The sequence below is a fragment of the Colletotrichum truncatum genome (assembly GCF_014235925.2).
Source record: "Colletotrichum truncatum strain CMES1059 chromosome Unknown Contig_0002, whole genome shotgun sequence".
NCBI classification, from domain to species: domain Eukaryota; kingdom Fungi; phylum Ascomycota; class Sordariomycetes; order Glomerellales; family Glomerellaceae; genus Colletotrichum; species Colletotrichum truncatum.
The window spans coordinates 468,264-488,459 of NW_027222399.1; the positions used below are offsets into that span (position 1 = coordinate 468,264).

At 52.1% G+C, this 20,196-nt stretch overlaps 8 protein-coding genes across 8 annotated transcripts; 6 read left to right on the forward strand and 2 right to left on the reverse strand.

Annotated features, from left to right (window-relative positions):
- Nucleotides 1-61: 61 nt before the first annotated feature.
- On the reverse strand, nucleotides 62-1,926 carry CTRU02_203089 (isoamyl alcohol; the record flags this gene model as incomplete). Its single annotated transcript, XM_036727167.1, has 2 exons — nucleotides 62-1,394; nucleotides 1,445-1,926. 2 exons carry the CDS (start codon nucleotides 1,924-1,926, stop codon nucleotides 62-64), a joined length of 1,815 nt encoding a protein of 604 aa, XP_036580961.1.
- Nucleotides 1,927-1,979: 53 nt separating this feature from the next.
- Nucleotides 1,980-2,207, forward strand: CTRU02_203090 (uncharacterized protein; the record flags this gene model as incomplete). Its single annotated transcript, XM_070204140.1, has 1 exon — nucleotides 1,980-2,207. The coding sequence occupies one exon, from the start codon at nucleotides 1,980-1,982 to the stop codon at nucleotides 2,205-2,207; it is 228 nt and encodes a 75-aa protein (XP_070061903.1).
- Nucleotides 2,208-2,893: 686 nt separating this feature from the next.
- CTRU02_203091 (uncharacterized protein) lies at nucleotides 2,894-3,460 on the forward strand (the record flags this gene model as incomplete). Its single annotated transcript, XM_036727168.1, has 1 exon — nucleotides 2,894-3,460. One exon carries the CDS (start codon nucleotides 2,894-2,896, stop codon nucleotides 3,458-3,460), a length of 567 nt encoding a protein of 188 aa, XP_036580962.1.
- A 573-nt stretch (nucleotides 3,461-4,033) lies between these two features.
- Nucleotides 4,034-6,775, forward strand: CTRU02_203092 (Sterol 3-beta-glucosyltransferase UGT80B1-like protein 5; the record flags this gene model as incomplete). Its single annotated transcript, XM_036727169.1, has 6 exons — nucleotides 4,034-4,118; nucleotides 4,175-4,823; nucleotides 4,893-5,053; nucleotides 5,102-5,465; nucleotides 5,520-5,870; nucleotides 5,926-6,775. The coding sequence occupies 6 exons, from the start codon at nucleotides 4,034-4,036 to the stop codon at nucleotides 6,773-6,775; spliced, it is 2,460 nt and encodes an 819-aa protein (XP_036580963.1).
- A 3,149-nt stretch (nucleotides 6,776-9,924) lies between these two features.
- On the forward strand, nucleotides 9,925-11,278 carry CTRU02_203093 (stomatin family protein; the record flags this gene model as incomplete). Its single annotated transcript, XM_036727170.1, has 3 exons — nucleotides 9,925-10,288; nucleotides 10,348-10,931; nucleotides 10,985-11,278. The coding sequence occupies 3 exons, from the start codon at nucleotides 9,925-9,927 to the stop codon at nucleotides 11,276-11,278; spliced, it is 1,242 nt and encodes a 413-aa protein (XP_036580964.1).
- A 3,982-nt stretch (nucleotides 11,279-15,260) lies between these two features.
- Nucleotides 15,261-17,401, forward strand: CTRU02_203094 (uncharacterized protein; the record flags this gene model as incomplete). The annotated part of the gene is made up of 2 exons (XM_036727172.1): nucleotides 15,261-15,675; nucleotides 15,741-17,401. The coding sequence occupies 2 exons, from the start codon at nucleotides 15,261-15,263 to the stop codon at nucleotides 17,399-17,401; spliced, it is 2,076 nt and encodes a 691-aa protein (XP_036580966.1).
- Nucleotides 17,402-17,509: 108 nt separating this feature from the next.
- CTRU02_203095 (uncharacterized protein) lies at nucleotides 17,510-18,118 on the reverse strand (the record flags this gene model as incomplete). Its single annotated transcript, XM_036727173.1, has 1 exon — nucleotides 17,510-18,118. One exon carries the CDS (start codon nucleotides 18,116-18,118, stop codon nucleotides 17,510-17,512), a length of 609 nt encoding a protein of 202 aa, XP_036580967.1.
- Nucleotides 18,119-18,908: 790 nt separating this feature from the next.
- On the forward strand, nucleotides 18,909-19,634 carry CTRU02_203096 (uncharacterized protein; the record flags this gene model as incomplete). The annotated part of the gene is made up of 1 exon (XM_036727175.1): nucleotides 18,909-19,634. The coding sequence occupies one exon, from the start codon at nucleotides 18,909-18,911 to the stop codon at nucleotides 19,632-19,634; it is 726 nt and encodes a 241-aa protein (XP_036580968.1).
- Between the last annotated feature and the right edge of the window lie 562 nt (nucleotides 19,635-20,196).

Sequence of the window (20,196 nt, forward strand, 5' to 3'; positions counted from 1 at the left end):
TCTTGGTCAATCAAGATACCATTAGGGGCGCTTGCTCAACAGCTGCACCCTCGCAGAACCTTCAGGCCGTCTTGCAAAGCTTGCCACTGTTGAGGTCATACTCCCAGGCATCACTTCCAACGCCTGAAAGGACGAACAGGCTCTCAGTCGGATCATACTTGCGCTTGATCTCGAGCAAACGGGCATAGTTCTCTCCGTAAAAGTCCTCCTTGAAGTTGCTGTTGAAGGCGTTGGCCTCGTTCATATAAGAGCCTGAGCCTGGCGCCCATTCACGCCACACGGACTCTTTCGTCTCCTCTAGCCATTCGGCTGCACTGGCAAGTGCCTCCTTTGGTGCAATAGTCGTATCCAACGTCGCTACATAACTCATCATGTGGATGTAGGTTGACCGCCACACTGGATTGACCGCACCACGCATCTTCTCCGGGACACTTCGAGGACCGATTCCGCCCTGAAGGCCAATGACCGCAAAGCCGCCGCCTGCTGGGTCCTGAGAGGCTAGGATCTTCTTGAGGTAAGATGCCAAAGTCGACACGGGGATATCGCAGAGCTGCTTGCGACCCAAAAGGCGGCTGGTCATGAGACTATACTGACCAGCTGCGCTAGGCGACGCGTTGACGCCTTCGAACAAACTCATGAAATCAGGTTGCGTGGACGGTTTGCCAAGCTGAACAGAAACGGTGCCATTGCCTCCACCTGCGGCGAGCATGCGGGCTCTGACGGGTTCGAGCAGCGAAACCATTTTCTCGGTTGTGGTGTTGTATGCGAAAAACCCAAGAGAACCAGAGACTTTGCGTGTCGCGTTTGCAGAGGTAGCCGAAGCCTCCCTGTTGAACATGGCCGTTCCCGTCAAACCCGCGTCCATGAGATCAGGTACGCTAGCGAGGAGAGTCGCAAGACTGCGCCACGTCGCCTCCTTGGCTTCAGTGTCGTTCCTCTCCGTGGACAGCTCGATACCAAGAGAGACAACATTGCCAGGGTTATCATGCGCCTTGAGGACGTACTCCGTGACGACGCCGTACTGGCCTCCTCCGCCGCCGCGGATAGCCCATAGGAGGTCCTGGTTTTGCGCATCATTGGCTACAAGGATCTGTCCCTCCGTCGTAATGACACGGGCTTGCAGAATCTGGTCTGCCGCTAGACCGAACGTGCTCGAAAGAGGGCCGTGGCCACCTCCTTGGATCTGCCCTCCGGTGCCGACAGATTCAACAGTGCCTCCGACGAGAACCTTGCCGAACTTGGCCGCACCGCGGGTGGCAGCGCCCCAGTTATTTCCACTTCCGACGATCATTGCAACCTCTGTACTATTGTCGCCCGGAGATCTCCATTCAGGTGCGAATTCGAGCTTGTTGAAGTTGGGGGTCCAGATCGACAGGGCATAGGCACCGGAGGATCTGTCAAAACTGTCAGCGGGAGAACTATCAAGGCAAACTTTGGCTCGTACCGTCCGTTGAGATCGTGCCCTGTTCCCTTGACCACGATGCGAATGTTGCGTTTGCTGGCCCAGCTCATGGCAGTAGCAACCTGCTCTTCAGTGGTTGCGTTGACGACATACTGCGGCAAACCGCCAATTTCGCAGCCTTTGGACGCAGAGTATCCAGTCGCGCCTGGAGGCAGGCATGAGTTGTTTGCGTACAAGGGGTAGTCGATGGACTCGGGGAGGGAGGCGTGGTAGTCAGAGTATCCCCATCCTTTCTTGACCTCGTCGCAGGACTGGGGAGAATGAAACGAGTTGCCAGGATAGCAAGACGAAGCGATGGGCTTGGTACCGATAAGCGTGCCTCCAATAGTGGTGTTCAAGGCAGACCAGTCCGCATCAGACGGCCAAGCTGCGTCGAAGGGAGTGAGTTTGCAGGATTGCTGCGCAGAAACGCCGCCGACGGCGGAAAGGAGGGCAAATAACGAAAGTGCAGTAGTGCGTGCCATACTGGAAGCGTCGATGGTAGGGAGGAGCGTGGACTATCTCAATGTAGTTCAAGATGGCTCCTAGACGGTGGTATCTTATACCAAGATCGAGCATCATCGTATACGATTTTTCGTACTTACTTCCGACGCCCCTTTTTTCGTTTGATAGTGAGGCTCAACAACCCTGGGCTGTAGAGCTTTCCCGTAACTCAATCTTTGCTGAAGAAACAAGCTCTAAAGAGGCTCCACGAGGCTATGCCGGCAACGGTGGCGGCGGCGGCGGCGGCGGCGGCGGAGACTGACGAGGGGATATCGAGGATGTGACTCCAAGTAGGCCACTTGGTCTATCTCGCTTGGTAGCTACATAACGAAGCCTTGCCATACTGGGCACCCCGCGACGTCATGTCTTCAAGGATATAATGATATGGCGAGCTTGATGTTGGTTCCATAGCCGTCTTGGCCTCTGACTCTGGCAGTGAACCGATCGGGGTCCGTTCGGCAACAACGTCAGCATCTATCGAGCCCCAGTAGAAAGCCACCACTAAGCCACACCAACATGCCGGTCGATGATCCACTTCATTTGACATCTGCCGAACTCTACAACGCCTAGTCTGAGGAAGATTACGAACGGCGATCCTGGGTTTTTCGTTACCGTGAACGAGAATACTGGAGAAGTGGGAACCTAAGCGCTGGAGGCTAAACAGGGGCGGTGGAGACGAATTCGTATCAGAAATGCGATTTTTCGTATTAAATACGTAAATTATTTGATTGGTCCGAGGTGACATGAATCGCGGCCTTCCAAGGACGACTTACACGTCTTCTACCATTCAGAATCAATTTTTTTTTTGCTCTTCCATTCTCCCCTCCCTTCATACTCAAGTCCTTCAATAACAAAGATATACGGTGGTTCAGTCCTTATCCCGAGAACCAATCCTCAAAACTCCTAATCTCCCACACTTCCCCCTTATCCAACTCCTACCTCTCCACCATGGACACAACAAACACCACCCAGCAGCCACCAAACCTGGCAAAAACAAAGGCCACAATCAGAAATTACTGGGACCTCTCAGGGCCCTTTGGACTAGCCGTCCGAGCCGCACTTCGAATCCTTCAGTTCGTCCTCGCGGTAGTCATCATCGGTCTCTACGGCGCTTCCCTTGCCTCCTGGGACCACTCGATGGCCGTCAGCCGAACAAACTGGATCTTCGCCCTCGTTCCTGCGGTCCTTTCGGTGTTGACGTGTGCCTACCACTGTCTCGCGACGGTCACACACGCCGTGTGGTGTGTATGGGACTTCATTCTCGCCGTCCTCTGGGCCGCGCTCTGCGGCGTCTCCTCCGCGATAGTCATTGGCGGCGAAGATGGGGCCAAGGTCACCGGAGATGTAAAAACAAGGCTTGCGGCTGGGGCTTGGATTGCGGGTGTTATCATGGTGCTGTACGTCTTCAACGCCATTCACGGATGTGCTTGGTGTTGCGTCTCTCGGAAATTGACGAGGACGACGGAGAGGGAGAACAAGATTGATTTGGAGCATCTTCCGAACAGAGAATCCTAGACCTGATAGAATTCGTCTTTATGATTTTAATTGCGTTTTGGAAGTTACGGTATAGAGATGGCGTTCAGACAGCGGTTGGTCCATCTACTGGATTGGAGGGGGATCACGGGTTTGCGAATAGGGGCAAATCTGGATTCCATACAGTCATAATCAAAATTTTCACACTTTTTTCTTCAAAAAATCATCACAATCAAAGTTTTCGTGTTTTTCTGCGAAGATCTACTTTTTCGAAAACATCGTAGTCGGAGTTCCCGAAGAGGAAACCCGCTCAACCAGACGAGACTGACAAGACGCCCGGCGTTCAGTCTGGCAGGGTATGGCCAACCTGACTCCACGGACACCCCGAACACTACAGACTAAACCCAGCCACATATTTCGTATCTGTGACAACTTTCAGCTTGTATAGGACGGCCCACTTGCGTCCAGGACCGGGCGGTAACTGACGCGGCCCCCCCTGTGGGCTAGCATGTCACCACATGCTTAAGTATAGACCATGTCCCCTCCATCGAGCGAAGCCAGGGCCTCTTCCTGTTCGACCAACACTCTAATACCCTCCTTAAAAAAATAATCACCATGGGCAATCAAGATGGGGAAAATTTTGACTCTTCGAGAGTATCAAAGGCTTCCGTCTTTGGACTCGAGGATCTGTATCTCGAAGGTAAGCTCATCCTGTCAGCTTTGGTCCTGGAGAATGTCATATCCAACAAGTGACAGCTCCAGACGAGCCCTCATCTTCGGCACATGCCGAATCCCAGACACCTCCCGAATACTCGCCGAAGAAGCAATGGCCAATGCCCCTCAACATCGTAATCCAAGTAGTCGGCTCCCGAGGCGACGTCCAACCCTTCCTAGCCCTTGCCGCCGCCCTCATGAAATCGGGCCATCGCGTAAGAGTCGCGACGCACCCTCAATTCTCCTCCTTTGTCCTATCATCATCGCCAAAATCCTCATCCAACAGCCTCGAGTTCTTCCCCGTGGGGGGTGACCCCGCCGACCTAATGGCGTACATGGTCGAGTCCCCCTCCCTGATCCCGAAAATGTCCCAGATCCGAGCCGGCATCATCCAGCGCAAGCGGGACATGTACACGGAAATGCTGGACGGCTTCTGGCGTTCCTGCGTCCACCCGGACCCCCTGACGAACGTGCCCTTCGGGGCGGACGCGATCATCGCCAACCCACCCAGCTTCGCGCACGTACACTGCGCGCAGGCACTGGGGATCCCGGTACACTTGATGTTCACGATGCCGTGGAGCAGCACGAAGGCGTTCCCGCATCCGCTTGCCAACGTCGGGTATTCGAAGGCGGATAAGAAGAGCACGAACCACGCGTCGTATGCCGCCGTGGAGTTTCTGACATGGCAGGGGTAGGATGGCCCCTTCACAAAAAGACAGATGAAATTTTTTGATGATGGTGATGCTGACAAGGATGATAGCCTGGGAGATTTGGTAAATGCATGGCGAGTTGCGTCGTTGGGACTTGAGCCTGTTCCGTCGACCGAGGGTCACCGTCTTCTCGAGGTTCTGCAAGTCCCGTTCACATACTGCTGGTCGCCATCTCTCGTGCCAAAGCCCAGCGATTGGGGATCTCATATAGGTTGGTAACCCTCTTCTGTTGCTTTACAAGCTGCTTACAGTTGACCAGACGTCAGCGGTTTCTTCTTTCGCGACCCGGCACCGTACACGCCGCCAGACGACCTCAAGGCGTTTCTCGAGAGCGGTCCTCCGCCCATATACGTTGGCTTTGGCAGTATCGTTGTAGGTGGAATAGGAGGCCTGATGACCATGGTTCTCAGTGCCATCAAAGCAACTGGCGTCAGAGCAATCATTTCGCGCGGCTGGAGTAACCTGAATGGAGAAGAGTCCCCAGATGTGTTTTACGTGGGAGATTGCCCGCACGAGTGGCTGTTTCAACAAGTCGCCGCTGTGATTCATCACGGAGGTGCCGGTACGACTGCGTGCGGGCTACGGTACGGCAAACCTACGACCATTGTACCCTTCTTTGGAGAGTAAGTGTTTCCTACAGTCTCACATGGGCTTGGCTAACAGGGTTCGCAAATCAGCCAGCCGTTCTGGGGCGCCGTAGTAGCAGACGCAGGTGCCGGTCCAGCTCCGATCCCCTACCGTTCCCTCACATCACAGAAACTCATCCACGCCATCCAATACTGTCTGTCGCCGGAGGCAGTCACGGCAGCTAGCCAGCTCGCCGATTCAATGCAGATGGAGGATGGTGTACAAGCGGCGGTCGATTCTTTTCACAACAACCTACCCATGTCCAAGATGGCATGTGACTTCTTCCCCGATCAACCGGCTGCTCTGGCCGTTGGAAGGGGGAAAAAGCAGGTCAAGATGTGTAGGCCAGTGGCGTCCATCTTGGTGAAGAATGGGAAAGTAGAAAGGAAAAATCTCAGTTCGTGAGTCTTACTCATCTCCCACATCTTGATTTCCGCCGCTAACCATTTGCCCCAGGTACCGCTCGAAACCGACAAACATCGAGAACCAAAGATGGGACCCCGTGACTGCATTATCGGCTGCATCGATTTCGACAATCCTCAAGATGGCTGGAGCCACGGCCGACATCATTGTCAAGCCTTTTGAGGAATACAAGCGAGGCAGCGAGTCCGGTGACAAGCCCGAAATACAAGCCGAGAATGTCAGGAGAAACAGCCAAGCACCGGCGTTTGCGATGCTCCCTCTCCCTGGAGTAGGAGTTCCCGAGGGCGGTGGTGATTCCCCACATCCAAGTCGTCCCGTGTCTTCACGAGGGGATGACTCCTCAAAGAAACCAGGGGCCATGGCGGTGGCCGCAGCAAACGGGGTCGGAAGGCTCGCGGGCAACACGACCAAGGGCTTATTGGTAGACATACCACTCGCAGTCACAGAAGGGCTGAGGGCGGTGCCCAACTTGTACGGCGATACTGTCAAAAAGCACGATGCAGTGGAGGACTTCCGCAGCGGCGTGTCTGTCGCCGGCAAGACGTTCTGTCAAGACATGAAGGGCGGCCTTACCGACATCTTTGTGCACACTTACAAGGGCAAGAAGGAAGAGGGCGCCATGGGGGCTGCCAAGGGGTTGGGCAAGGGGGTGGTGAGCTTGGTTACCAAGAGCACAGCAGCAACGTTTGGTCTCGTGACGTATCCAGCTCAGGGGATATACCGCAGTATATGGTCGGCTACGAACGACAAGACGCGAAGAAGCATCGAGGACGAGAAGCTGCTTGAAGGCGATTGGATGGTGTCGATGAGCCCGACATGGAAGATGGATCACGCGGCGATCGTGGAGGATTTTGAGGGGCTGCGGGGTATGAGAGGCCGTTAATGGTCCTTCTGTCTCGTCAAGTTTGATTTGAATTTGTTGGCGAGAGTCCGGCGTTTTTGGTGGGACTTGGATGCTTGGGAAGCACAGCTGCGTGCGGTTCTGGGTTAGACCAGGGACCAGGCCGCAATATTCTCCGGGGCGTCACAACTTTCGATTGTTAGATGAAGGCCTATAGGCTTCTACACGTGTAATAAAATATCCGAAAAGAGTAAAGAGCTTGCATTCTAGGGGTCTGTTTTGAGGCTCAGCCAGGTCATCGGTGTCCACGATCCATGTAATCAATCCATGGAAGCGCTCGCTCAAGATACGGTTGGGCATATTCCGAATAAGACATTGGGGCAATCGGTCAGTCACCGACGCTAATGGTGGCCGTGCAAGATAGAAAAAGGATCGGCAGTGCCAGAGAGACATGGCGGATCATCAGAATTGCACACTATTCAAGCATCTCCAGGATGACGATATAGTCGTAGGATCTTATGGCGGCGCAGGGGTGGCGGAACAGGAAAGCTTCTGGAAGGATTCTGCAGTGGAGTAGGAATACTCCGTATTGGCTTGGCGAAAGTGGGCTGGCTTTTGGATCCTTTGGCCCCTTGAAAATGCGGTCACGTCGGCGGAGGATTGAAATGGAATAATTGTAGGGATGAGTACTGTAAGAAGTTAAAAATTTTAGGGGCTTTGCGTATATTTTTAAGCATTATTTTGGCAGTGAAAGGCAAATTGATGCTGTCAGGGTCGCAGGCCCATTGGTCTCTACATGCCTGACAAATGTGAAGCTGAATCTTTACAGCTCCCCAAAGTAGCTTTCAAAATGTTGCGAACAAAATTAAGACCGGGTCCGGAGTTGGTTGCAGCCATGTGACCAGAACCGCTTGAATAGCATGGAGACGGTCTTCTCCGAAGGCTGCCTACGGTGAACATCGGGCAAAAAATTCAGAAGAACCTGGGGATTGCTGTTCCAAAGAGCGGCTGATCATCGGGGCGATCGGCCGAGGTCGAAGCACTTCAGGGATATGATGTCAAGGGCTTCCGAGTGGTCAAATTGGTCTTGAAGCTTCATCGGGCGAAACATTAGTAGGCAGTGCCGGGCATCACGCGTGCCAGCGGGACGCTACGATCACATTCGGCAATGTGGGTACCGGGGAACGGCGCACATTGGCCGAGCCGGAGTCTGTGGGTGTCTGAAATGGCGCGCTGCCTACTAGTAGAAGCTGGGCGCGGTCGGTAAATACAGTGGAGGGGGGGGGACAAGCGAACCAGTTGGATAAGCCATATTGGCGTGATTGGGAACTTTGGAAGAGAAAAGGAACCGTCGGGAGGGGGCGCATTGCAGTAGCGGGAGGCTTTGACGGGTCATTTATGAAGTCATCATCTTGTGCGACCATAATCTGACTGTTGGGCGGCTCTGCTCTGGTTCTACCAGTGCGGTATTCCCGTGACATTGACAGGGCTTCTTGTTTGGGTAGAAGATTATCTTATGGCGTCTTGGGCAACCGAGAACGGTGGAAGAGCGAATCGCGATAGCTCTGAAGAACGGGTCGGGGTGATTGAAGTCTGCAGCGTGGCATTCTCGGCGTGTTGTTCCATGATATCATCCGACCATTGCCATGCCCTCCCTTGGCGGAACTCGGCACCGGAGTGGATGTTGATTGGACAATAGCATCTTGGATTTGACTGGGCCTCCAGTATCATGACACACAGATGAATGTTTTTGTGAAACGTTTCCCGTTCGCAAAAGCTCCTTTGGATAATCTCAGCAATTAATTTCCCCTGGAAGCAAGGAGGTTGCCGAGATCGAATGGCGTCTGGGGTGGCAGGAACAAAAGGTGCCCGGCCATGGTGTTTGAGCGTGTGCTTGCTGATCCCTGGCTGCCGACAACATAAGCACAGACTTGACGGGATGCTGTGTAGCCAAGGCTGATTTGAGATGGTATAGGAAGGAATTAGGCGACGAGACTCTGCCACTGGGTGGCGGTTGAGGTTTGGATCATGGATTTTTCGGTTGACTAGGCAGCGAGAAAACGGACAGGGCTGAGCAGAAAATCGCCTCGCCCAACATGTACCGTGGCGTTTGTACTTGTGTACTTCGCACTTCGTACTTCGTATCTTCTAAACCAGATTATCGATGGCTGAGGATGTCAAAACGGCCGTATTTCGCGATGCATACAACAGAGAGATTGAAATTGGCTCTGGTTAATCGGGCGCGGTGGTCGGTCTGCAGAGAGAGACAAGGTGAAGGGAATGAAATGTGTCATGGCATGCGGGGCAACTCATGATTGGATTGCGGAATAGAAAGTCAAGCCATCTCATCGACAAGGCATCGTCACCTTTTTTGAGGCCGGCCACCACCACGAGGACCATTCCCTTCCCCTCTTTTGCCCGTGCATCAAGATGTGGCCAGGTTGTGGAGGGGGGGAAAGAAACAATTGTCCCATCTCGACAAGAGCACGGGCCAGCCTACGCTGAATTTCGGTGTTGGATTCGCTTTGCAGGCACTTTCGATTGCTGTTGTTTCTCCACTGTCGGGCACTTTGGCGCTGTGGGCTTTAGGGAAGGCGTTTCCCCTGCCCCACAAGGTTAACTAAAATCTATGTACTTAACCTGTGGACGATGAGTACTGTAGCGCAAGTACTATGGTAGTGTACTATTACAGGGAAGGTAATGTATGTTCCACCCTGTGCCACCTGCTTTTCCCCCCTACCAGCTTGGATCCCTGTCCAAACAGGCAACCTGCACGAGACCCTGGCCCCACTCCTTCCGGCTCCTTTGGTTCCTTGAACACATCTGACCTATCACTAACTGTAATGGAAGGAAGCTCAGTGCCACTCCAAGGTGATTTCAAGCATGTTGAGCCTGGTTTCCCCGGTACGTACTCTGCATCCTGGGTGCTTGTTGTCATGAGAGAGGTGGTAGCTGCAGTAAGCTCTCCACGCCCAGACTAACAAGGCCCCAAGGAAACCAAAGCTTCTGGGCGAAAACACAGCCCACATTATACCCCGGCTCTTCGTTCATCTATGATCATCCATTGTCATTTTTCCCCTCTGGGCGTGCCGTCTTCCATCTATGATACGAGACATCTGTTTCTCTTCCCGTAACAAATCCCACTACTTAATAGACCAGTTCCCATCCTCTCACACCACTAATCAAACCACATGCTTCATCATTCCGACTCCATTCACGAAGCTTCTAATAACACCCAACAAGCTTCCTCATCGTCAAACAACTCAACACGAAGACTTTTGCAAACATCTTCTACTCGATCACATTCACCAGCCACAATGAGCGCTCCTGTACACCAACATCACGACGGGGGTTCCTCCACCGGCAAGGGCCGCGCACCCGATTATGAGGACCGCGCTGGTCCCGATGCACTCAACGGCGGCAACAATGGCAATGTCGGCTTCAAGTCCCAAGGCGGTATGACCGTCCAGCCTCCTACCAAAGAGGATCTTCAGCGCAGCTACGCCACCATTGTTAGCAACGATGCCAACCCCAAGGGCTGGTACGGAACCATGAGTATGCATCGATTTGCCTCTCCTAAGCTGGATTAACATGCGCTAACCAATACATAACAGTCAACGCTGTCGGTTCCTGCATTGGAACCCTTGGTGCCATTCCTTGCTGTGTTGTCTGCCCGAACCCATACAAGAACGTCCAGCAGGGTAACGTTGGTCTCGTTACCAAGTTCGGCAAGTTCTACAAGGCTGTCGACCCCGGTCTGGTCAAGGTCAACCCTCTTAGCGAACGTCTCATTCAGGTCGATGTCAAGATCCAGACCGCCGAGGTTCCCCAGCAGACCTGCATGACCAAGGACAATGTCACTCTGCACCTCACTTCCGTTATCTACTACCACATCGTCGCACCCCACCGAGCCGCCTTCGGCATCTCCAACGTTCGCCAGGCTCTCATGGAGCGCACCCAGACCACTCTGCGACACGTCGTTGGTGCCAGAATCCTACAAGACGTCATTGAGCGCCGAGAGGAGATTGCGCAGTCCATCGGGGAGATCATTGAGGACGTCGCCGCCGGCTGGGGTGTTCAGGTCGAGAGCATGCTCATCAAGGACATCATCTTCAGCCAGGAGTTGCAGGAGTCGCTTTCCATGGCTGCCCAGAGCAAGCGTATCGGTGAGAGCAAGATCATTGCCGCCAAGGCCGAGGTATGCTTCCAATCCCTTTCTCTCAACGTTTTCATCTTGCTAACACCACTTAGGTCGAATCTGCCAAGCTCATGCGCCAGGCTGCCGACATTCTATCGTCCGCACCTGCAATGCAGATCCGCTACCTCGAGGCCATGCAAGCCATGGCCAAGACCGCCAACAGCAAGGTTATCTTCTTGCCCGCGGCGAACCAGACCATGCCCGACATCCAGCAGGCGCTCAGCAAGAACCCCACTGGCGAGTCGAGCGACCAGGGCGGCTCCCAGAACGTTAGCTACAATGACTTTGGAGGTCAGGACTCCGGCTTCCAGCAAGCCATTAACTCCCGTGTCATCGAAAACATTTGAGTTTGCACGCGGTGCTGACTTGAGGTCGTTGTGTGAGGAACAGCTTGGTCCCATTGATTAAGCCGGCCCCTTTTCGGCTCCCACTGCTGCGACACCATTTCGTTTTGACGACATACCCTTTCACGCTTTGATTTTCCCGATACGATTGCTTTGCTCTTTAAATACCCTTGTTTCCACGGCACATACAATTCAAGAAACCCACAAAAAAAAAACACAATGTACTTTTACGAAATCAAGGAGGAATCGCGGCCTGTTCAGGAGACGATACCCAAATCGGCATGACTAGTTTGGACAGGTTTGATGTGCTTTGTAGAATACCCAATTCGTTCGCTAAGTTGACGATATGTAATGGTAATGGTGCCGAGATGGTAATGATTGATCTCAATACAATTACTTGTCATAGACCTTGCTCTGAACATCCGTGAAACACAAGACCGGCTGTAAATCAAAGCTCTAGCTAAACCCTTCGCCAACAGAAACATGGAAGACAATACTTCTCACCTTGGTATCTGGTAGGAATTTTAAAAAACTTGAAGGTTCAATACTAACTTATACATACCGAGATCCTTCATCGACAGATATTCATTTAAGTAATCGAGACAATAAAGGGAAAACGGTTATCATGGTCTTCCCCGAACACAGACTTGGCAGAAGAGACGAAATTCAACACCCGATTCGGCAAACTGGTGTCACCGCAGGTACGTGATTGCAAAAGCACTTCCCACTTGTTGAATGGACATTTAATTTTGTCCGCTGATGCTAAACCAGATATTTCCGAGATATCTATAGCTATCGTGGCCTGCTGCACGCTCACATGAACAGCTTCACAGCGTTGTCAGCACCCAATTTCAATTGTCATTCCCTACAATATCAGTATCGGCACCCAACTCTAGAACCTTATCCTCGGCGGCGGCCTTTCTCGAGTTGCCATTAGCTTTGCCAGCATCTAGGAATTTAACATATGTTAAAAAAAGTGTCCGAGTCCGCCCACAACGACTATTCCAACAGTCTTTACAGGACCGCAAACGTTATGAGTAAGCGGGGAGTAGACTGTGACGCCGCTACAAAGCATGGGTACAGCGTCTTCTGGTAGCATGCCGTCAGGAGTTTGACAACAAATCGGCATCTTGCGCTGTTATGATTGGCATATAAGCCATAGGATTGCAAGGAATCTTTTCAAAATTGTTGATAGCACCTGCTAAAAAGTAGACAAGACGGCCTATTGTCTAGAACCCACAACCACAGCCACTCTTCTTGCTCCAACGCTGTCAGAGGAAATCTTCCTCAAAGAGTTTCATTTGGAGACAATAAAATAAATCTGCAAGGCCTTTAGACATATCAGCAAACGTCAATGCCGCAAAGCTATAGGGTTTTTGCTGAAGCAAATGGACGCTCAACGCTTCTCACAGTGAGACTTCCAGCTTGTGGCTTTTTCAGCTATTGTATGTTTGCAGATGATGTCGAAGTCTGTGAAATGCTGCAATAGCCTATACTTTAGGGACAGAAAACCACCATAATTGACTACATTCAACGACTTAACAAGGTCATGTTCATTGGATGATGAAATCTTCAAAAACTGCGAGAACGTTTAAGCTACAGTAGAACCTGAGAGCTTCATCATGTCTATTAGAGTCTTGTTGCATAATTAGTGAGCGCTATTTCAAGTGACAAGAAAGAGGAATACAGCGGCACAGCTGCGGCAGTCGATTGTTGTTGAGTCTCGTGGCCGGATGCCGACTCTCGGAGGTGGTTACCCCACATATCGGACCCCGCCGTTTTGCATCCACTAGGGCCCGATCCGGCTTCAAACTTCCGGTATCAGATCCGGTCACCGATCTTTTAGAGCCAGTACCATAAGTCCTTTGCCATTAATTTAACAAGTTTCAAATGAATTAGCCTCTGGCTCTCACAGCCCCTGAAAAATGCCACGCTCATTAACTAGCCGCAAGAATTTCTAGGCCAGAAGTTAATTTGCTGTTTCGCCTTACACCACGCTGGCTAGTGGCTGAGGCGGACATTGGTTTTCTCGAAAACATCGGTATGTTCCGTGACTATCTGCCACTGCCACGAGGAAAACCCAGCAGCCGCAACAGGCTAGCATTTCAGCTGCGAAAACGTGTTTTCAGGCATCCCACTTCAGCTCAGAAGCCCCGGAATCTTGGCAGCCCTTTTCCTTTTTGGAGCTGAAACAGGGCTTTCTTTAATTCAACAATGGCAGGGCGTCCAACCAACAGCTGCGAGAGCGATCAGCCATTGCTGCCATGTTCTTTGCTAAATCGCACTCGGTCGACGCACCACGATTCACCATGCCGGATCGAGAGTGTCAAAGATCAAGGAGACTCCAGCCACGGCTGCGCAATATTCTCCAGCGCGACTATAACGCTTGATGAGGGCGAACATGCGACGACGGCTATAAGTAGAGTATGAGCCTGCAAGCGATATACCTTCAATTCGCCAACACTTTTTTGTAGACAACAGCTCCCAAGACGACCAACATCATGCGCTCCATTTCATTCTTCTCTGTTATTCTTGCCTTCGCTCAGAATGCCCTCGCTGCTAATCAGTTCATAACCCCGCCACCTATGGAAACAAATGAGGATCTCAGACAGAACCCAAAGTACATAATCGGCAACGAGGTTGTTTTTCGGTGGGACACGGATTATGAGCAGGTCAACCTCTATTTATGGTACTCCGACCCCAATAGGTCCTCCACATCTAACCAGCTACTTCGGGGTAAGTCTGCTTCCAATTTAAATAAAACCCAGCTAACCTTTCGTTCCCAAAACTAGCAAATGTGTCCAGCAGAACTTTTTCATGGACACCCAACCTTGACGGGTTCCCTGCACTGTCTTCGTCCGCGAACAATGTCTTCTCTTTGTATTTTCACGATTCAAAGTATATCAGCGGCAACCAGACTCACACTTTCTCCCATCAATTCAACGTCACAGAGGCGGCGGCTGCATCGGTGACCCCTGCAGGGCTCAGCGCGGGCGCTGCGGCGGGAATAGCGGTGGGAGCCACACTGGGCACAATATTGGTCGTTTGCCTCGGAGTGTTCATGGCGTGGAGACTACGCCAAAAGAGACAGCGCCTCGGCGGCCAGCACAGCGGTACTTGGGATAACATCTCACCAGCGCAAGCCGTAGTGCCTGTCCAGGCCGAACATTACACGGAGTGGAAGCCATCTACTCAAGCGCTGCCTGCTGAACTCGGTGGTAACGGGCATAACGCATATGCCGAGCTTAGCATAGTGAGGTCCTGAAATGGCGGTTTTTTGCTAGCAAGAGGGCGGTATGATATTGAGACGACTTAGAGATCTTGTACACTGCTTACCAATACTTTGTTATTTTCAATTTCATGTGTTGCTTTGTTATGGTTAGAGGAGGGGACTCCCAATAGACACAACAATGTTACAGTCAGATTGCCAAAAAATGGCTAAAGAAACCTAACGCAAAACCAACATATAAAATCCGCAACTTTTCTTTCGTGGAAATGCTCCGTTTCCCGTATAGACAGAGCTTCACGTGCTATCACTGATTAAAGATTGAATTTAGTTATGCTTTACCACTAATACTTTGAACCTGTAGCAAATGCTATCGCTGCCTAGAATCCGGGGATACAATGCCTCCTGTTATTCTGTATCTGGTAAGAATAATAATTCCATTTCCTATGCTGCAGCAGTGGGGCAAACCATGTACTACTGTACTTCGTTGAGCATCCTCGATCAGGCAACGAATCAGATTTAGCGAAGTACATTATTGCGCCTCTTTACTCCCCCATTTCGGACCGGAAAGTGGTGCCTGGCGATGCACCTGCCAGCTTTGGACCAGTGGGGAGCAACATCCATTCTTCAAGTTAAACAGCGCATACCGCATTATATCTTTTCTATATAATCTACCGACCACAATAATGACCTTTAATTGTCTAAGCTATCTATACCTCTCTTATTTTGCTGACCAATTGTGTGTGAATACCAGTTGCCATGGCATCGGACACGGAACCAGCCAAATGCGACATATGTGCAGGGCTCCTGTCGGCACTAGAACAGTTCTATGAAGGAAATGAGCAGGAAAGGGAGGATGCCATCTGGGTTCTCGAGGATTATCCTCACACTTTTTCACGCATTGCGGAGAGTGCGCGTCAGGGCTGTCGTTGGTGTTCGTTCTTGTCACGATTGTTACTCAAATATGTCCAGAGTCGCTCTCCAGGATCCAAAAACAAGAGAGAGGACGACAAGGAAGGAAAACCTCGTATCAAGCCAAGTGGCCCCGTTAGATACGAGATCAAAGTCAATGCGGTTTTCAAAGCGGGCGGAAATGATGGCGACAGAGGCATCTTTTTAGAGTGCCGTGATCTCCCCGTTAGGAATATTCGAATTCGGATCTTGGAGAGTAGCGGTAGGTACCTGGCCAAATACAATGGAAATAATTAATAGGTGAATTCGGCCGCTAATTCGACGCAGATTTTGACCCTATATCATCTGAAAACATTGCCAGAATAAATGAAAAGATGCAGGTTTGCACAGAGCGACACAAGCTTTGCCCCAATTTCACCAGTGGGAAAGGCCCCAAAAGACTGCTTCGCCTTATGGAGGGCGATGAGATTCGGCTGGAAGAAATGGAAGGAAAGGAGAGCAAGTATGCGATTTTGAGTTACTGCTGGGGAGATGATGAGTCGGTACGAGATGCTCGGACTACGCTTGGAAATCTCAACAAAAGGATGATACGGTTCTCCTCGTCTGACCTGCCAGCTACCATCCGCGATGCCGTCAGCCTGACCCGTTCTCTCGGCATCCAGTATATATGGGTCGACTCCATCTGCATTGTACAAGAGCCGATTGACCTGGAATGGACTACAGAGGCCCAGAAGATGACGGACTACTACGGCAATGCCTATGTCACTATCGTACCTGTCATGTCAGCCTCAGCCGTCTCTGGTTTCAAGCTCGCTCCAACAGAGATGACCTGGGATCTTCTGCCTGGTCCATGGTCTCGGGAGACTAACGCCGAATTTATCTTGGCTCGCGAAGGCGCTTCAGAGGGAATGGGAAACAGAGTCGCAAGACATAACTCGTTTTGGTCCTGTTGGAACCGACGCACTTGGACGTTCCAAGAGAAGCTCATTTCCTCTCGTGTGCTCTACATCCAACAAGACAGAGCCCTGCTTAGTTGCCGAGAAGGGGACTTTGAAACGTTGGGAGGCTGGGACCCCGAGACAAAACCTTCAGTCACCTCGTTTCTACCAATCGACCGCTTCACCAAGGACGGGTACTCGGACGACGAATCGTCATGGTGGGGGTTTGCTTACCTCTTCACTAGAAGGGAGTTGACGTTCGAAAAGGACAGGTACTTTGCATTTTCTGGCTTCGCTGATAGATATAGCTCCATCTTCGGACGTGAGGTGATTCTTGGCTTGCGAAGAGATACTCTCCTTGAAGGCCTGGTATCCTGGGTACCGGAATTCTCGTTATTCGGGTCCTCCTTTGGTGGACTGTTCTGGAAACTTTCACGTTCGCCGCCTGCAGTCACCGGTTTACCATCCTGGACCTGGATGGCGGCAAAATGGCAGAAAGGTTCCGGCGTTATGATGCACTTGACATATGTCACCGACCTCCAGGAGCCGCGGGCGCAGCTGGAGTCAATTGACCAGCCTGAGGACGCTAGGTTGACTCGTCTTCAGCTAAGAACTGCTTTTCTCAGCTCAGAAGAGCTCTTGGGTTTGGTCAAGCTGTCCTTTTCGGATAACAATGACCGCGAAGGATGCGCCCCTTATCGAGACAATGGCATCGCACGATTCGATGACTGCGATATCGACGAGGTCTGCAGCAGTGAACAACACCCGCCTTCCGATTGTATGGCGCTGAGGATGTTGTCGTCGCCTAGTCGGAAAATAACAGCATGTCTAGTTGGTCTCGGAAGGATAGGAGCTAGCAAAGACGATAAAAGATATTGGTTCTTTCTGCTTATTGAACCTGTGGGAGAAACAGAGCCTAGTCCCGAGCAGCCGCTGAAATACCGCCGGGTCGGCGCGCTTGACTTTACACCAGAGTTCTCGGACAAGTTTGATCCCGGCTTGGGGGAAAGTCTTGGAACTCGGAAAAAACAAAGCATCATACTTGTTTGATGGCACAGCAAACCTGCAGGTTCTTGGGGTTGCTTTTGTCTGTCGGTATTTGATCAACTTGTTACCTACCTCGACGCTGTCAAAATTCACAGTCCTGACCTCGGTATCTCAACTCTCCTTCCACGGCAACGAAACCTCAACAGGCAACATGTCCTTCGTCACCATCTCAGCAACTTCCTTCGCCTCTAGCCCCTTCAAGCCCTCTAGAATATCTTTATAGGTGCCCTCGCTCAACCCCTCCCTGCGATCGCAGTATATATCCAAACCCTCCTTCGTAAATACCGTCGGCGCGAACCACGTAACAGCCCACCTCTCCGTTTCGCCGGTCTCAGTCTGCCTCTCCCCCCACCCAAGAACCTCCCAATGGCTTCCGACAAAGAAGAGCCAGCCCTTGCCCCTCCAGTCCCAGGCGAAAGTGTCGCCGGCTTTGGAAGCGGTATCGATGCCCTTGACAGACTTGACGGCCGTCGATGGAGTGGTTTTGTTAGACTCATACTCGACGAGGTCGTCGATGCGGGCGGTCCCGTCAGGTTTGGCGGGGAGGGCGGCGTAGGTAATACGCACGTTACGGGCATCGCGCCACATGGCTAGGGTGGAGTGTGTGACGGTCCATGTGCGCAGGAGCCAGTCCACTGGTGGCGGTGCGGATGTTGACGAAGATGTGGAGGTGTATTTGGATGGCGAACGCAGGGTAATGTTTGTTGGAGGAGACGCCATTGTGGCTTTTGTGCTTGAATTTGTATCGCGGATCTTATCGTGGTGGGGCTTCACTTGTATCCTTTATGGTGACTGTCTAGCGCTTGACTGCTCCCAGAGCCGTATGGGTTGTGGGATAATTGATTATATGGCAGGTTACCGTGATTGTGGTAGCATGAATGTAGGAAGAATCGCGTGTAGTCAAACAAAATCGCAAACCGTCGCCCAAAGCTCCCTGATCTGCGGCAAGGGGTCTGGCACCCCCCTACGGCGTTTCATAAAATGACATCAGTGGCATTGACACAGCTTCTGAGACATACCCAAAATCACACCCAAAATTCACCTCTAATGATATTCCGATGCCGTGATTCGTCGATAGCCAATCGTCTCTCATAGGCGTGTTCAACAGCCGCAAATACCCGACATTCAGCATTCTGTTCATTGCGACAGACAGCAGTAGACAACTACACTACCTGCCAACAAGGCACCCACTAAAGCCCTTTAGCTCAGGTCCTTTAGGGAGCTTTCCTACCCCACGAGGCTGAAATTAAACGCCCCATTGCCGAGCAAGGGTCTTATTTCGACTGTCGCTCAATTCTTCGCCACAGACCCCTGAGCGCCCCAAGCTCCTACTTTTTTTTCTCCCCTATGCACAACCCTCCACATCCGACTTCCTCACATCACCACCAGTTGAAGCGAAATGCGCCTCTCACAATAACGACTTACTCTCCCTCCTCGCGACACACTGAATTGCGTTCTCAGCGCATATACATACTCCCAAAGAAGTTGCGGCCGCTCGCTCACCGCCACAATGGACGACTCCGAAATGGACCCTGAAATGGCCGCCTTCATGGGCTTTTCCTCTTTCGGTACTCAACCAGCTGCGAAGAAGCGCAAATACAATCACCGTACAGATGCCGTCTCCGCCTCAGCACCCGTCGACAACTCCGCCGCCGCGACCGGCGCGAACCAAGTCGCCGTCGTACCCCGTGCGCCTCCTCCTGCCCCGAAGCCAACCGCAGCCGGCGCCAACACCGACGAGATAGCCCTCGACTCCGACTCTGATGCTGCCGCTAAGGAAGAAGAAGAAAAAGATGAGGACGAAGGTGGCGCGAGTCTCTATAACGACAGCAGTGTGGCGCCAGCCCTTGCACACGCGCAGGGGCTGATAGACGAATTGGCCATGCGTGGAGGTTTTGGGTCAGGACCTGGTACGGGTGACGCTCCGCCAGCGCTGAGCACCGCATCTGCACCGTCATTACCTAAACGTCCTGATGCGTCGTGGGGTAAGGAGATGGGTTCGGCGCCCACGAGCATGCCAGTATGGAACCAGGCCGGCTCTGAACAGCCCCAATCTGGGTTCCGTGGTCGGAATCAACATCGTCATCAACATGGACAACGGGACGACGGAAAGCCCTGGTATGAGGGATACTACGACCCCAAATCCAACGAGAACCCGTGGGAAAGGCTTGAGAAGGCGGCTGGGGTGGAGTCAAGGGGGTCCTGGATCGCCAGGGGACAGGCACAGTCGGCTTGAAGTATGACGTGGAGGAACTGCGACAATTTTGAAGGGTGGTACAGAACAACAGATACATGAGGAGAGGTCGACAACTACGTATCAAACATCAATCGATACGCAGTATGCTTATTGGCACATCCCCTGGGCGATGCCATTGTCACTTCGAAGGAGACCTCACGAGAATCACGTGATATCACAACCCCTGACCGAACAGGGGCAGACGGAGCCGAGTACACAACAAGACCTCACACGTCATCACATGATCCATCACTGGGCTTCAGAGACCCCCCGCGGCCTGGCCAGGGTCTGGAGGGCGGTTACGGTGGCATTAGCGATACTCTACGGGCTCACGACGGTGCTGCTACGGGAGGCGGAAGGGCCTCGAGGGCATGCATTACGGCTGGGGCCCCCCTCAGTTGGAACGTCGACCGAACAAGAAAATAGGCTTACGATATCACTATGGAGAAGAAGTCCTATCATCACTAGAGAACCGCCCGGGGTGTCATCAAAAGGAAAAACAAGAGAGAGCCATCACGTCGTCCCCCCTTCTTCCCGAAAGAGCAATATCCTACCGCCCCGA